Source organism: Bos mutus, chromosome 1, assembly GCF_027580195.1.
Source record: "Bos mutus isolate GX-2022 chromosome 1, NWIPB_WYAK_1.1, whole genome shotgun sequence".
NCBI classification, from domain to species: Eukaryota; Metazoa; Chordata; class Mammalia; order Artiodactyla; family Bovidae; genus Bos; species Bos mutus.
The window spans coordinates 2,173,333-2,187,061 of record NC_091617.1 but is presented as its reverse complement, the minus strand read 5'-3'; the positions used below and the strand labels follow the sequence as shown (position 1 = coordinate 2,187,061).

The 13,729-nt window shown below is 50.3% G+C and overlaps 1 protein-coding gene across 1 annotated transcript; it reads right to left on the bottom strand.

Annotated features, from left to right (window-relative positions):
- Positions 1-274: 274 nt before the first annotated feature.
- On the bottom strand, positions 275-12,378 carry CFAP298 (cilia and flagella associated protein 298). Its single transcript, XM_005893340.3, has 7 exons — positions 11,535-12,378; positions 9,091-9,258; positions 7,325-7,392; positions 3,928-4,086; positions 2,489-2,620; positions 870-965; positions 275-580 (listed from the first exon to the last, which is right to left on the bottom strand). Exons 1-7 carry the CDS (start codon positions 11,671-11,673, stop codon positions 470-472), a joined length of 873 nt encoding a protein of 290 aa, XP_005893402.1. The 5' UTR covers positions 11,674-12,378; the 3' UTR covers positions 275-469.
- Positions 12,379-13,729: the final 1,351 nt, after the last annotated feature.

Genomic DNA, 13,729 nt, shown 5'->3' with positions numbered 1-13,729 from the left:
ATCATCCGGGGGCTTTGAAGCTGGGAGACTACGGTTAGACCCTCTGACTGATCACGGCCGTCTCTGAAACAAGACTCAGCATCGGGCGGCCTCTAGTGGCCACTGATGGCCAAGTATCACAGTGGACCCGACTCACTGTGGCGGAAAAGGTACCTTCAACATCCTGAGAATGTACAATCAAACAATCAGGGAAGAAAAAGGAAACTATACCTCCAGTATCTAGCCAAAGAAAAGCCTCAAATAGTGGACAGATTATAAAAATAATTTAGCCAGATTCTTTTGAGGATGTGTTTATTACGTTCCAAAACCTTGAATAACTCACTTTTAAAAATTCAAACTGAAAGGAAAACTAGAGATTTCAACAACGTTCACAAAGGGCGCAGCTGTCTTGTTTTAAGCTAGGGTTATTGTCATTTTACCTAAAGAACGGTGAGCTAGTATTTCGGAAGGCTTCGTCAACGGGCAAACTTCATCTGGGTCTCCACTTTATGTCTTTTACTCCATGAAAATGTCTTTTCAAAGCAGTGTTATCTGCCCACGGAGAATTTAAACAGGAGTCGTCATCATTTTCTTCCAGTTTCTAGAAACACATGGGTTTCGCTCAGGAGGGCATTCCAGGAAAGTGTTCTACAGAATCCACGACCAACCTCCCTGCTCCCCGCCTCCCCAGAGAAGCAGGACACCACCAGACTCTAACGCAGAGGGACACTGGCAGGGCCCCCACAGCCTTGGTGAGGCTGCAGCTCAGAAGGTCCCCCCGCCATGTCCTGCAGGACGCATGGCCCCCAGCTGCCCCAGGTGAGGCATCGGGGAGAGGAGTGAACACCCCAAGTGTCCGCTCTGGTGAAAACCCATTGGTCCCACGGTACCTTGAGCTCCTCCTGTCTTCGGTGATAGTAGAGCATCAGCTGTTTCTGCTCCTCGCTGCTAATGATGGGCTCTCGAGCTGGAGCTCCCTGGCCCCTCTGAAAAGACGAGGGGACAGCGCGTTGTGGGTGAAGGCCTTCTGTGGCTGACCCGGGAGGCTACAGCTCACGTCTTAGAACTGCCTTTGCTGCTGCGGTTGTTGTTTTGTGCTCCACTGGATCCACTCTTTTTGAGCCCGTGAACTGTAGCCACCAGGCTCCTCTGTCCCTGGGATTCTCCAGGCAAGAATACTGGAGTGGGTTGCCATTTCCTACTCCAGGGATCTTCTTGACCCAGGGATGGAATCCCCTGTCTGTTGGGTCTCCTGCACTGGCAGGCAGACTGTTTACCACTCTGCCACCTGGGAAGCCCAAAGCCCGAACTGTCCTTTGTGGATGGCTAAACAAGGCCATGGTGAAGCAGAAACTCCAATACTTTGGGCACCTGATGCAAAGAGCTGACTCACTTGAAAAGACCCTGATGCTGGGAAAGATTGAAGGCGGGAGGAGAAGGGGACGACAGAGGATGAGATGGTTGGATGGCATCACCGACTCAACGGACATGAGCTTGAGTAAACTCCAGGAGTTGGTGATGGACAGGGAGGCCTGGCGTGCTGCCGTCCATGGGGTCACAAGGAGTCGGACACGACTGAGCGACTGAACTGAACTGATCTGAAACAGGTCATGTATCTCTCATCATCCAAAGCAAATCGTCAAGGAGTCTCACTCTTGCTCTGGGCCCTCACAGTGGAGGCTGGGGAGTGCATGTTGGTTACAGCCATTCCCAAGCCAGCCACTGCAGGTCTAGTGGGGAAGGGGTAGTGATAATCGTGGAGGCCACCCTGTTTCCCCCGAACTTTAGAGAACAGTTTAGGAGAGAGCACAGGACACAGCAACCTGCAGGCACACAGCTCTACACCAGGCCTTTACAGGTCTCCAGCCTTCCGCCTCGTTCACAGACCATCAGCACTCTGAAAAGCTTGAGACCAGTGCTCGGGGCTATATTTTTCATCTCGAGAAACGTTTGAGTTACTTGTAAGCCCTATTTTTAAAGTTAAAATCATCTTGGTACACTCTCCTTTCCCCTCAATTAAAAGGAACTCGAGGACTTCCCCAGTCGTCCAGAGGTTAAGAATCCGCCTGCCAGGGCAGGGGCACAGGTCAACGCCTTGTCTCGGAAGATTCCACACACTGACGAGCAGCTGAGCCCGTATACTGCAAATACCGAGCCTGAGCACCTAGAGCCCTGCTCTGCAAAGAGAAGCCCACACAGCACACTGAGGGGCCCCTGCTCAGCCCACCTGGAGAAAGCCCTTGAGCAGCAATGAAGACACCGCCCCGCCAGAAGGAAATAATATATTTTTTAAACTGAGAAAAAACAAACTCCAGATACTGTCAACTGATCTCCCTTTCCTTCCAGTTTTCGTTGCTCCGTATAGAGGACAGTTTTAAGCTTGGACCAAACAGGATTAGAGTGCCTGCATCGGGAGTTTTAAATCTTTCAGGTTTACTGTAAATTTTTACCAGTGTGAAAGTAAGTTAAAAAAAAACCAGCCGTGACACATTAAAGTCAAAGCGCTTACCTGCTGAATCTTGACGATGATTTTGGTTTTTTCATTCTTCCCCACGTAGTCTGAAAGCTTCTTGGTACGTCTCAGCTCCTTGGCTGCCCACCACAGCTGTGCCTCTGATTCTTTGATGACGTTGAGCCCTGCCTGGGGGCCACGGTTGAGAACGGGCTTTAAGGCTTCCTGGGCATTGGCATGGTCAGTGCCCCTCCCGGTGAGGGACAGGCTTCCGGCGCCCTGCCCTCTCGCCCCCCAGGGAGCACCAGCTTCCCTGCCCACTCACCGCCCTCGCTCACCTGGGCACCTTCCCGGTCAGTCTCCACTAGCGCCCTGACTCGGGTAACTTCCTGCTCTGGGAAGTGGGGGTATCCTATCTCATTGGCACCCTCATCCATGCATGATGTAAGGTCCCTCTGAGATGGATTTTTAGACTACGGCCAGGGAGGAAAACGGGGATCCTGCTGGGTGCTCGAATACAAAAGTCCTCGGCTCACGACAATTTCATCTGTGACTTATTGACCATGTGATGGTGTGAAAGGGATACACATTCAGTAGAAACCATACTTCAAATTTTGAATTTTCATCTCTTCTTGGCCTAGTGATAAGAGTGTGATATCTTCTTGGGATGCTGGGCCGTGGCGGTGAGCTTATGATCACCAGAGTAATCAACCAATACACTGACAACCATTCTGTACCAAATAACAGTTCTGTTTTTCACTTTCGGCACAGTATTTAGTAAATCACATTATAAAATAGGCTCTGTGCTGGATGATTTTTTTCTAACTGTTGGCTAATGTAAGTATTCTGGAGCACATTTCAGGCAGGTGAGGCTAAGCTATGATATTGAGGGCACTAAATGCATTTTCAATTTATTAATCTAATATTTCCAACTTACGTTAGGCTTGTTGGGACACAGCCCATCATAAGCTGAGGAGGACCTATGTGGGTATAACGGGGCTGTCAGTTTGCTTCTGCATCCCCCTCCTATGTAAGATGGCTCAGAGGAAAAGATACTGCCCCACAGGGTAAGGAATAAATGAGAAAAATGAGCGAAAGTGGATCATAAAGCTAAGAAAATATTCAGGAGCAAGAGGGAAGGCTAGAACACAAAACTCCATCAATGGGACCAAGACATCTGGCAGAAACAGGCAAAAATGAGGTTCCTGGCTTCCCAGTGCTTCCCATTTCCCAAAGCAAACGGGAAAAGTTCTCAGCTCCTCCCTCCTCTGCCGCTCCTGTGTGTGTGCGCCAAGCCCTCAACCAGGAGCAGATCTCTGCGGTCCTCCCCTGAATTCACAACCCTGCTCTGAAGCCGAGCCTAGCAAGATAGAAAGCTGTGTATGAAGCAAAAACTACATCAGGACAAATATGAGGTCAAATATGAGCGGCTTCTGCCCTGGGGCGGGGGTAGGCATGAACTCACATTATAGAGACCCCAAGAGCCACCCACATACCTGAGTCCCTGACAAATCTTCTTTATTTTCAAATTCCATCCGGATGGGATCGTACGGCGGCAGCCCCATGGGATAAACTATCATCACGGCACCTCGAAGCTGGTCCAAGGCGTCATTCACCATCTCCATGGTCATGCAGACATTGGCTTCTACTTGTTTCTGAAAGTGGTTGCGGGCACTGTTATCTATGATGTGGCCAATCAACTCAACAGATGTCAATCAGGTTCTTGTACAAGACCCACGCCAGCAAACAGAATCAGGTGGTGTTGCTACCCAAGTGATTCTGATCTGTCTGTGGGGCTGAGCCACAGCCACCATAGCCTCGGCGATAACGCAGAATATGAGCGGCATCGAGGGGGTGAAGTGCAGAGAACAGGGCAAGAATCCCAGGATCTTAGCTTCCCAACCAGGGATCGAACCCATGCCCCCTGCAGGGGAAGCGCAGAGTCTTTTTTTTTTGTTTGTTTTTTGGAAGCGCAGAGTCTTAACCACAGGACTGCCAGGGAAGTCTGGTCGGGGACCTCATGCTTTAGCATGGTGTCTGCGCGAGCGCTGGATAGTCAGTGTTAGAGCCGAACTGAACTGCAGGCCCCCTAAGCTGACGTCTGAACACAAAGACTATCAGGGGGACTGTAAGTAAAGTGGTAACTGTGGAAACGAGGGGAGCAGTTGGGATTCAAGAGGCATCGTGGGAGTGGGTGGTATGGGACCAGACAAAGCATTCGGGTGACAGAGAGGCAGTGACGAAGGGAACCCTGATACACTGGCGGCTGTGTTAATAGAAATGAAAAGTCTGCAGGAAGGGCCAGCTCCCGGCTACAGAACACACGGCAGAGGAATCCATGAGTTTAGCCCTAGAAAACTTGAGTTTGAAGGGCTGGCTGGACTTCCAGGTGAAAGAAACCCAGGTTGCAAGTAAACAAGGGTGCTGGGGTACAGGACAGAGACTGGAGAATTATCTGTAGAGAGTGGAAGCTGGTATTTGGCAGAGAAGATAAAATGACAAGGAAGAAAGAACAGAAAGAGAAGAGAGCTGATGCTAACACACTTGGTGAAACACTGGATTTAAGCAGCAAGATGAAGAGAAAACAGCAACCAGAAGCTGCGAGGGAGCCAGGACAGAGGAGACCCGTGGACGTGGTGCAAAGTCAGGCGTGACTCAGGAGTCAGATGGGAGAGGCTTCTGGATTTGCAGCTTGGGGGCCACTGGGGGCACCAAGGTAGTCATGTCTGTTGGGGGAAAGAAAACAGCGGCCAGGTTCTCAGAAACCCGGGAGGATCGGGCCTGAGGTTCTGGGGGCCTCTCTTGCCTTACCTACTCCCAGGATGGCTTATGAAATTGTTTCCAAGTCAGAAACCCCCATCACATGTATCGGGCCTCCCCAGGAGGGGCCCAGGCCCACAGGCGGTGCGAGGGTCCACCAGCCCCGGGGTCACCCGAGGGCAGTGGTCCCGACCACAGGACGCCACCCCCCCACCAATATGCCCAGACAGGGGCACCAGGGGGTCACTTTCTACAAAAGCTCCACTGATACCAAGGGCAGTGGTCCTGACCAGGTGCCACGGCAGGGGACAGACAAAGTCAAGGTGCGGCCTCAGGATGACAGATTCCCTGTGGTCCTGGGCTCCCGCTCTTGGCTGAGGGTGGGTCCCGGGGAGGAGTGCACAGATGTCACTGCCCACCCTCAAGGGGCCCCAGCTTGGATGCCCCACCACCTTCCACATTCCCCCGGAGGAACCTAAGTGATGGAGGCAGAGGCTCGGGGCCCAGGGGCTGGACGGTGGGCCTGCTGGGATCTGAGCACCCACCTACCTGCCGCGTGTTCTGACCCATGGGGCTAGCTGCCCCCCACGTGGCAGGTCTGGGGAGGTGGGAGCCAGGCCGGCTACATGTGGGGGCAGCGCGGAAGGGCCCTGGGTGAGAATCGAGCCCTGGCCCCACAAGCTCTGCCACTTTGGGCAAACTGCTGCAGAAAAGTGACTGGAAGACCTGTGAAAGCTGTCTCTAAACTATGAAATGACAACATAAAAATACACACAGGCAAAGGAAATAAGTGACATAAACGCATAGGAAGGATTTCCACAGGAGGAGGCATTGGGGAGTGGAGTGGGCAGAGCAGGGCCCAGGCCACTGCTCTCCTAATCTGCTCTGGGATGGGCCAACTTGACTACATGTTACTAGTTATTATCTATCCTTCTGGGCTTCCCTGGTGGCTCAGACGGTAAACAGTCTGCCTGCAATGCGGGAGACCCAGGTTCGATCTCTGGGTTGGAAAGATCCCTGGGAGAAGGAAATGGCAACCCACTTCAGCATTCTTGCCTGGAGAATCCCATGGATAGAGGAGCCTGTAGGCAAGCTACAGCTCAGGGGGTCACAAAGATTGGACATGACTGAGCGACTTTCACATTCATCCTTTTAAAAAAAAAGTCTCTGCAACCAAATGCATTTTGTAAACCCTGGGTCGAACCGAAGCCTTTCCTATATTGACAGGCAGAAAAGCATGCTCCCCTGAATCACTTGAAGGATTCGCTGGCTTAGGAATCACAATGATATCCAGAGCACTAGGCAGAACAGGAGAAGCAGCAGTTATCCAGGAAGAAGACCCTGGATAACCCGGTGGAGGGAGGGTGGGGCAACGATCATCAGCAACACGTAAATAAAAGCCACTCAATTCCTGAAAAATCCTTAAATTACTGTCCTCCAGACTCACAGCCTATGCCTGTCAACAGTCTGACTTATGTTTCTCCTTCAATGAAGTATTTTGTGTGTAAGTACTTCAGATAATTACAAAGAGCTAACTCATAATACACACGTGTTGTGTCAATCAGATCCTGCAGATCCAGTGAGCGGCCACAAGGTTCGCATCTGCCCTATTCGTCTTTCTTTAGTTCTTAACGGACTACGACCCATAAAATAGATAAGCAGCAAGGATTTACTGAATAGCACGTGGACTTATATTCGGTATCTTGTAATAACTTATAATAACTTATAATCGGGTGGTGTACCTGAGAGTAACACAACATGGTAAATCAACTACAGCTCAACAAGAAGAAAAAAAAAGCATATGAGCACCAATTCATGTTTGAACTACATTTACACAAGCCAATAACCATTTTTGTCTGACCTGAAGAAACTGAGAGGATTGCGGGAAAGAAAGGGAAAGAAAAAAACAAGCTAAGGCCCACTCTAAACATGTTTGTTTCCTTTGCCTCTGGAAGGAAGGGTCAGGGGGCGGGGGGCCGGTGCGGTGGGAGAGGAGGAGAGAGACAGACAGAAAGAGAAAGAGAGAGAAAAAGAAAGAATGAAAAAAAGCTGGCTGGCAGATAACTCTGGAAGCCATTAACTGGAATTTGTATTTCAAAAGACAAGTTTTAGAATATCATTTAAAAAGCTAACCTTAGATATTATTGCTTTGGCTTCTTCTATAGTCTTCTTTATAACTTGCTTCATTTTTTCATTTGGAGCTAAAAATAAAAAAAGGGAAGGGGGAGAGAAACAGCCATCTTTAGGATTCTTCGTAACCCCTTCTGTCTGAGTCGGGAGGAAGTGAGATGAGAGAAAGTACAAGAATGGATCCAGGCAAAGGACATAGGAAAGCTGGACGTCAGAAGTTAGTTATTAGTTAGATCTCTCAAACTTGATACCCTTAATAAATAACACTGGTACTTAGTCATTGAAAATACTAGAAATACAAAACTGTACTAAAACAAAGTGATTAACACAATCTTGATTTAAAGATGAATAATGAACTGGTAATGTTCTGTTAACTGTTTTTACAAGTACCATGATTTATTTCTTTGATGCAATTTCAGCTAAAAAGCCAAAAAAAAAAAATCTCTCCAAATTGAGAATGGATTTAGGTATGAAAAGATGTGGAAGACAACCATTATTATTTTCTAGGTTAAAGTTCAAAATAAATACCATTAATAGAAATTCCTATTATCCTCAGTATTAATTTTTTTTTCTGAGTATGCAAAGGCTTTCTTTTGCATGGACACTTTCTTTCTTTTGCTTTTAAGAGTGTTTTAAGGGTATAATAGGTACTTAAGTGTTTGTTAACTGATCAATTATAATCTTTTAAAGGGAGCTTTTTATGCAGGTTAAAAGGGATATGGTATCAAAATAGGTTATCATCCCTTTTCCCCTCCAATCCCACACGAACAACCATATACTAAAAGGAGACTAATTTCTTCAGTTCTGCCTGTCCTAAACTGCTTTGTACAAGAGCGGCCTGTCCTCAATTCAAGTGGAGACCACTGGGCTGACATTTATTTCCTCTTTCCACACACAATCGCTAAATAAATTCTGATGTACAAACTGTAACAAAACATGCCCTGTGATATATTTTCAATGATTATCCCCTCAGACTATTAGATTGAACGATATGAAAATGCCAATTTTCAATTATTTGTTGCCTATAAAGTTGGTAATTTCTTGTGGTTCATCTACTACATTTAAAAGCTAGCTGAAACTTAGTAAGAGCAAGAAGACAGATGCCTTCTTTTCCATCTAATTCATCCTGGATTAGTGTTTTGCTGCTTCTGCTAAGTTGCTTCAGTCGTGTCTGACTCTGTGCGACCCCATAGACGGCAGCCCACCAGGCTCCCCCGTCCCTGGGATTCTCCAGGCAAGAACACTGGAGTGGGTTGCCATTTCCTTCTCCAATGCATGAAAGTGAAAAGTGAAAGTGAAGTCGCTGACTCTTTGCGACCCCGTGGACTGCAGCCTACCAGGCTCCTCCATCCATGGGGTTTTCCAGGCAAGAGTACTTGAGTGGGGTGCCATCGCTTTCTCCGAGCGTTTTGCTATAAGGAGTCAATAAGGGCTTCCCTGGTGACTCAGACACTAACGAATCTGCCTGCAATGCAGGAAACCCAGGGTTCAATCCCTGGGTCAGCAAGATCCCCTGGAGAAGGAAATGGCAACCCACTCCAGTATTCTTGCCTGGAGAATCCCATGGACAGAGGAGCCTGGCAGGCTACAGTCCATGGGGTCCCAAAAGAGTTCAACACAACTTAGCAACTAAACAACAACAAGGAATTATATGGTACAGTTTTTGTAATTTTGAATAGAAATACTGAGGTCAGTTTTTTAACTTGAAGACTGTTTTCACACTGATTGTTATATTCAGGCATGTGCAGAGAAGAAAAATGCTGGATTACCTTGTCCATTCCTCCGTCCAATGTCATCTTTTTTAAATACTGAGCCTCCACTAGGGATACACTTTTCACCCCATTCATCCTTTAATTTCAATTCTTCAATCTGTTCATCAGTCAGTCCTTGCATATTAGGAGGCAGAAATACACCATGTTCTGCTAATTCTTCCATTTCTTAAAAACAAGAGGAAATTAGACAATATGCATCACAGTCATTATTATAACACCTTACACTTCACTGGAATGGAAACTTCCTAGAGGTCAGGGGCCCGTTGGCTATTTTATTTAGCAGACACTTAGATGTCACTTGCTATGGCATACCTGTCCCTGACCTCTGACAAATGCGCACCGATGCATCCTAGATCAACAGAAGCAGAGTCTGGGGGCTCACCCACCGGAAACAGGCTGCAGTTTCTGTGCGCCAATCCTCTGTGCTATGTTATACCTCCTGGCATTCAGGAAGCATAAATTGAAATTCACTGAGAAGTTTAATACATACCCAACCCAAGGACTGAACCCAGGTTTCCTGCATTGCAGGCGGATGGTTTACCATCTGAGCTACTAGGAAAAGAATCCGCCTGCCAGATGTGGGTTGGATCCCTGAGTTGGGAAGATTTCCCTGGAAGAAATGGCACCCGACTCCAGTATTCTTGCCTGGAAAATTCCATAGGCAGAGGAGCCTGGCGGGCTACAGTCCATGGGGATGCAAAGAGTCAGACACGACTGAACAGGTAGCACAGATTAAATGAATGGGTTTCCCATTCACTAATGAGACTCTGAACAATCAGCACCACATTTCAATTGATAATTTCACAGAAAAAGAAGCTGAGGCCCTTTTCCCCCCAGATGCTTTGATTTTAAAATAACACTTAATTGAGCTTGGTCTGGAGTAGGTAAATTTTACTAAGAAACGATACATATGACCCACAAATGAGTTCTTAAGGAATGGATAGTTTATGATCCTTAAGGAGTACACTATGGTACAAAAATCAAACAATCACATCGTGGATCACATCTGGACTAACACACTGTCAAGTACTGTGCTGCCTAAGGCAACAGTTAGGAGCTTCAGGAGGCTCTGAGTGCTAACTCCTTTCAGTCCTGTCCGACTCTTTGCGACCCCATGGACTGTAGCCCATCAGGCATCCTCTGTCCATGGGATTCTCCAGGGAAAATTACTGGAGTAGGTTGCCATGTCCTCCTCCAGGGCTCTTTCCAACTCAGGGACTGAACCCTGTGGCTTTTAAGTCTTCTGCATTGGCAGGCACATTACCGCTAGAATTTACATTTAAATGAATTGAAATAAAGAATGCAGTGTCTTGGCGGTGTTCAACAGCCACCTGTGATACCGGCCACCTACTCCAGTGTATTCTTGCCTGGAGAATCCCGTGGACAGACCACGGAGTAGCAAACAGTCGGACACGACTTACAGCAACTACCACTGCTAGACGGCACTGCCAGGGAACATCTCCGCGCGGTGGAAAGTTGCATTGGCCGTCACGGCTCCGGGGTTGGGGGTGGGGGGGTGGGGGTTGGGCGGGGGGCAGTGACCAAAACACTGTAACACGAGGATCAGGCTGTTTCCGAGAGCAGGGAACACGGAGGGAGGCAAGAACGCCGAGTCTCTCTCGCCCTTGAAAACCATCCCAAAGCTGGGTGGCTCTCCCACCCGCCCCAAACCCCCCCGGAGACTGCTCTATCTTCAAAGTCTCAAAAGAGAACACTCTTAAAAATCGGCCCGGGGATCGTCCCACCTCTCACACTTGTGGAGATCCCCTACACCTGCTCTGGGGTCCAGGCTCTCGGCTCTCTCCTGTGCCACCTCCCGTCTCCCCCCTCCCCCCTCCTCGGTTTCGGGACTTAGGTCGGTTTGTTTTGCTTAGAGGCCCAATCCCGACTCCCCAGGCCGTGGAACGGCCCGTCCCGTCTGCTCCGAGCACCCTTCCACGCGGTGCAGTCAGTTCAGTCGCTCAGTTGTGTCTAACTCTTCGGGACCCCATGGACTGCAGCACGCTAGGCTTCCCTGTCCATCACCAACTCCCGGAGTTTACGCAAACTCATCTCCACTGAGTCGGTGATGCCATCCAACCATCTCATCCTCTGTCATCCCCTTCTCCTCCCGCCTTCAATCTTTCATCAGGGTCTTTTCCAGTGAGTCAGTTCTTTGTATCAGGTAGTAATGGAGTTTCAGCTTCAGCATCAGTCCTTCCACTGAATATTCAGGACTGATTTCCCACGCGGTGCAGTCGCTCCTGGAAGCATCTCTGGGGAAACCCGTGGTCCCCATCTCAAGCCCGGCAGCTGCGCGTCTTCGCAAAGTCTTCACTGGCCTGACCCTCGGTCGCCCCTAGCCGGCCCGAGTAGGCCTGGCGGGTCCCGCCCAACTTCACCCCGTCCCCGCGGGCCCGGTTCTCTCCTCCCGTCCCAGGCCCCAAGCCGCCGGGCCGCACCTGACCAGATGCGCTGCGCCTTGAGCCGCGCGTTGTAGACCCGGGCCACCTGCGCAGTGAGTTCCTCCAGCTCCGAGCTCCCCGGCGCCTGCAGCAGGAACTGGCTCTCGTCGCCCCGCTTCACGTGCAGCAGAACCATGGTGGTTGCGGGAGCCCCGCCGGAAGGCCCGGGACAAGCGGCCTGAGGTCACCCACCCCCGTGGGCGGACAGCGAAGATCACCGACCAACGGTTGCCGGGAGGCCGGAACCCCGGGTTCGAGCGTTCGCGGTGCTGGGACTGGGCAGGGGAACTGGGGGAAACGGCTCCGCTCCCGGAAGTGGCTGTTGCCAGGAGCAACAGAGAAACACGATCTGGGAGCGGGGAGAGGGAGGGGACTAGGGGGAAACAGTACCCGCTCTCGGAAGTGCCTGCTGCCAGGAGCAACAGAGAAACGCGATCTGAGGGCGGGGGTTGGGGCCCACGGCTCAAGGGCAGACCCTGAGGCTGGGGAAGCTACGGTGCGCGGGGACCCGGGCCTCCCTCCACTACCGGGACAGTAGGTGCAGCCGAGCAAAGGCTCCCGGACCGGCCCCCGCACCGCCGGAGCTGACTTCGCCGAGACCCCGCTCCCGGAAGTGGCTGTTGCCGTGGCAACCCTCAAACCGACCAGCCGGCTGAGGGGAGTTCTGGCCGCTGGGTCGTCTCGCCGGGGGCCCGAGATTCCATCCAGGGAGTTGGGAGGGGAGGCGCAGGGAGGTTGCTCGACCGGGAATGGGAAGGGGTGGCGGGCACCCAGAGACGCCAAGCCCCCACAGCAGTGTTCCCACCGTCGCTCGAGGCCTCGCCAGCCTTTCCGCCTTCCGCAGTCTCCACTTCCGGAAACGCCTCCGGCTGCTTCCGGTCTGGAGCGCTGAGGAGAGAGGCCGTGACGCACGGCTGAGGAGAGACCGTCGGCTGTTGGTTCTTTGGTCTTCAGGCCTGAGGAATTGGGGAACGTGCCCGTACTTCTCCATGCGGGGTGATTCGGATGCCCAAGTCTAGTGTATCTGGCGCGGCTGACGCCGGAACGACGCTCCCCAAACTGTCGTCATTCACTGTCCAGCAAAATTCTTATTAAAGGCAGTCGTGGGCGGCGCTGTTTATTCCCAAACAGGGCGGCAGGTCCAGGGTCACTGCTCTCACGGAGCTTATAATCAATGTAAGTGACAACAAGAAAGCAAACATAAACGGATAAGGCAGATTTTAAAAAGTAAAAAAACAAACAGGGTGATTGACTTTTTAGATAGGATGGTCAAGGAATGTCTTAAAGGGATGGGTAACATTTGCACTGAGTCCTTGCTCACGCACGAGGCGCTTGCAAAGCGATCGAAGTAGTGCAAGGTCCTCACCCCTGGTTGTCTCCTTGGAAGGGCCGTTGCCGAATACGAATTGATTTGAATTTTACAAGCACCTGGCACTCCGTGTACCTGAAACTTTTGACTCCCTGCGTTGAAATCTGTATCCCTGAAGTTCCCCGGGCAGAGGGAAGAAAGTGGGAGACTGTAGGCCTGGGAATGCGTCGAGGCAACCCAGAGCCTCATGTGAAGACTGCTAGAATGATACTGGATAGAAGGGGGATGGCGCCCAGCGGGGAGATAGGTGTGTTTTCGTCTCTAGTACTGTCAGGGCAGGGATCACTCAGACCCTGGAACATGCAGTACTGGTCAGACTGGCAAATGTCTTTTACCCAGAGGGAGAAAGGGGTCTACTGGGTTCACCTACCTCCTGACTGCTGGCTGTAGGATCCTCCTCCGATTTTCTCCTGAATCCAACTAAGTATCCATCAGGCCACTCCTGCTTAAAACTTGCTATATACAGCCTTCTAGGTAGTGAGAACCATTTATCCACACACTCATGTATTACAGACAGGGTCTCGGGGTATAATTTTTAATAAATGTAAAAGGAATGAAAAGAATAGAAAACCCATGTTTGTACTGGTCATCCAGTTCTGTACTTACCGACTTTACATTGTTGCTATTGTTTAGGTGCTAAGTTGTGTCCATAACCCCATGGACTGTACCCCACCAGCCTCTGGCCAAGGGATTCTCCAGGCAACAACACTGGAATGGGTTGCCATTTCCTTCTCCAAGGGATCTTCGTGCCCCGGGGATTGAACAGGGTCTCTGACTTGGCAGGCAGATTCTTTACCACTGGGCCACCATGGAAGCCCATTAA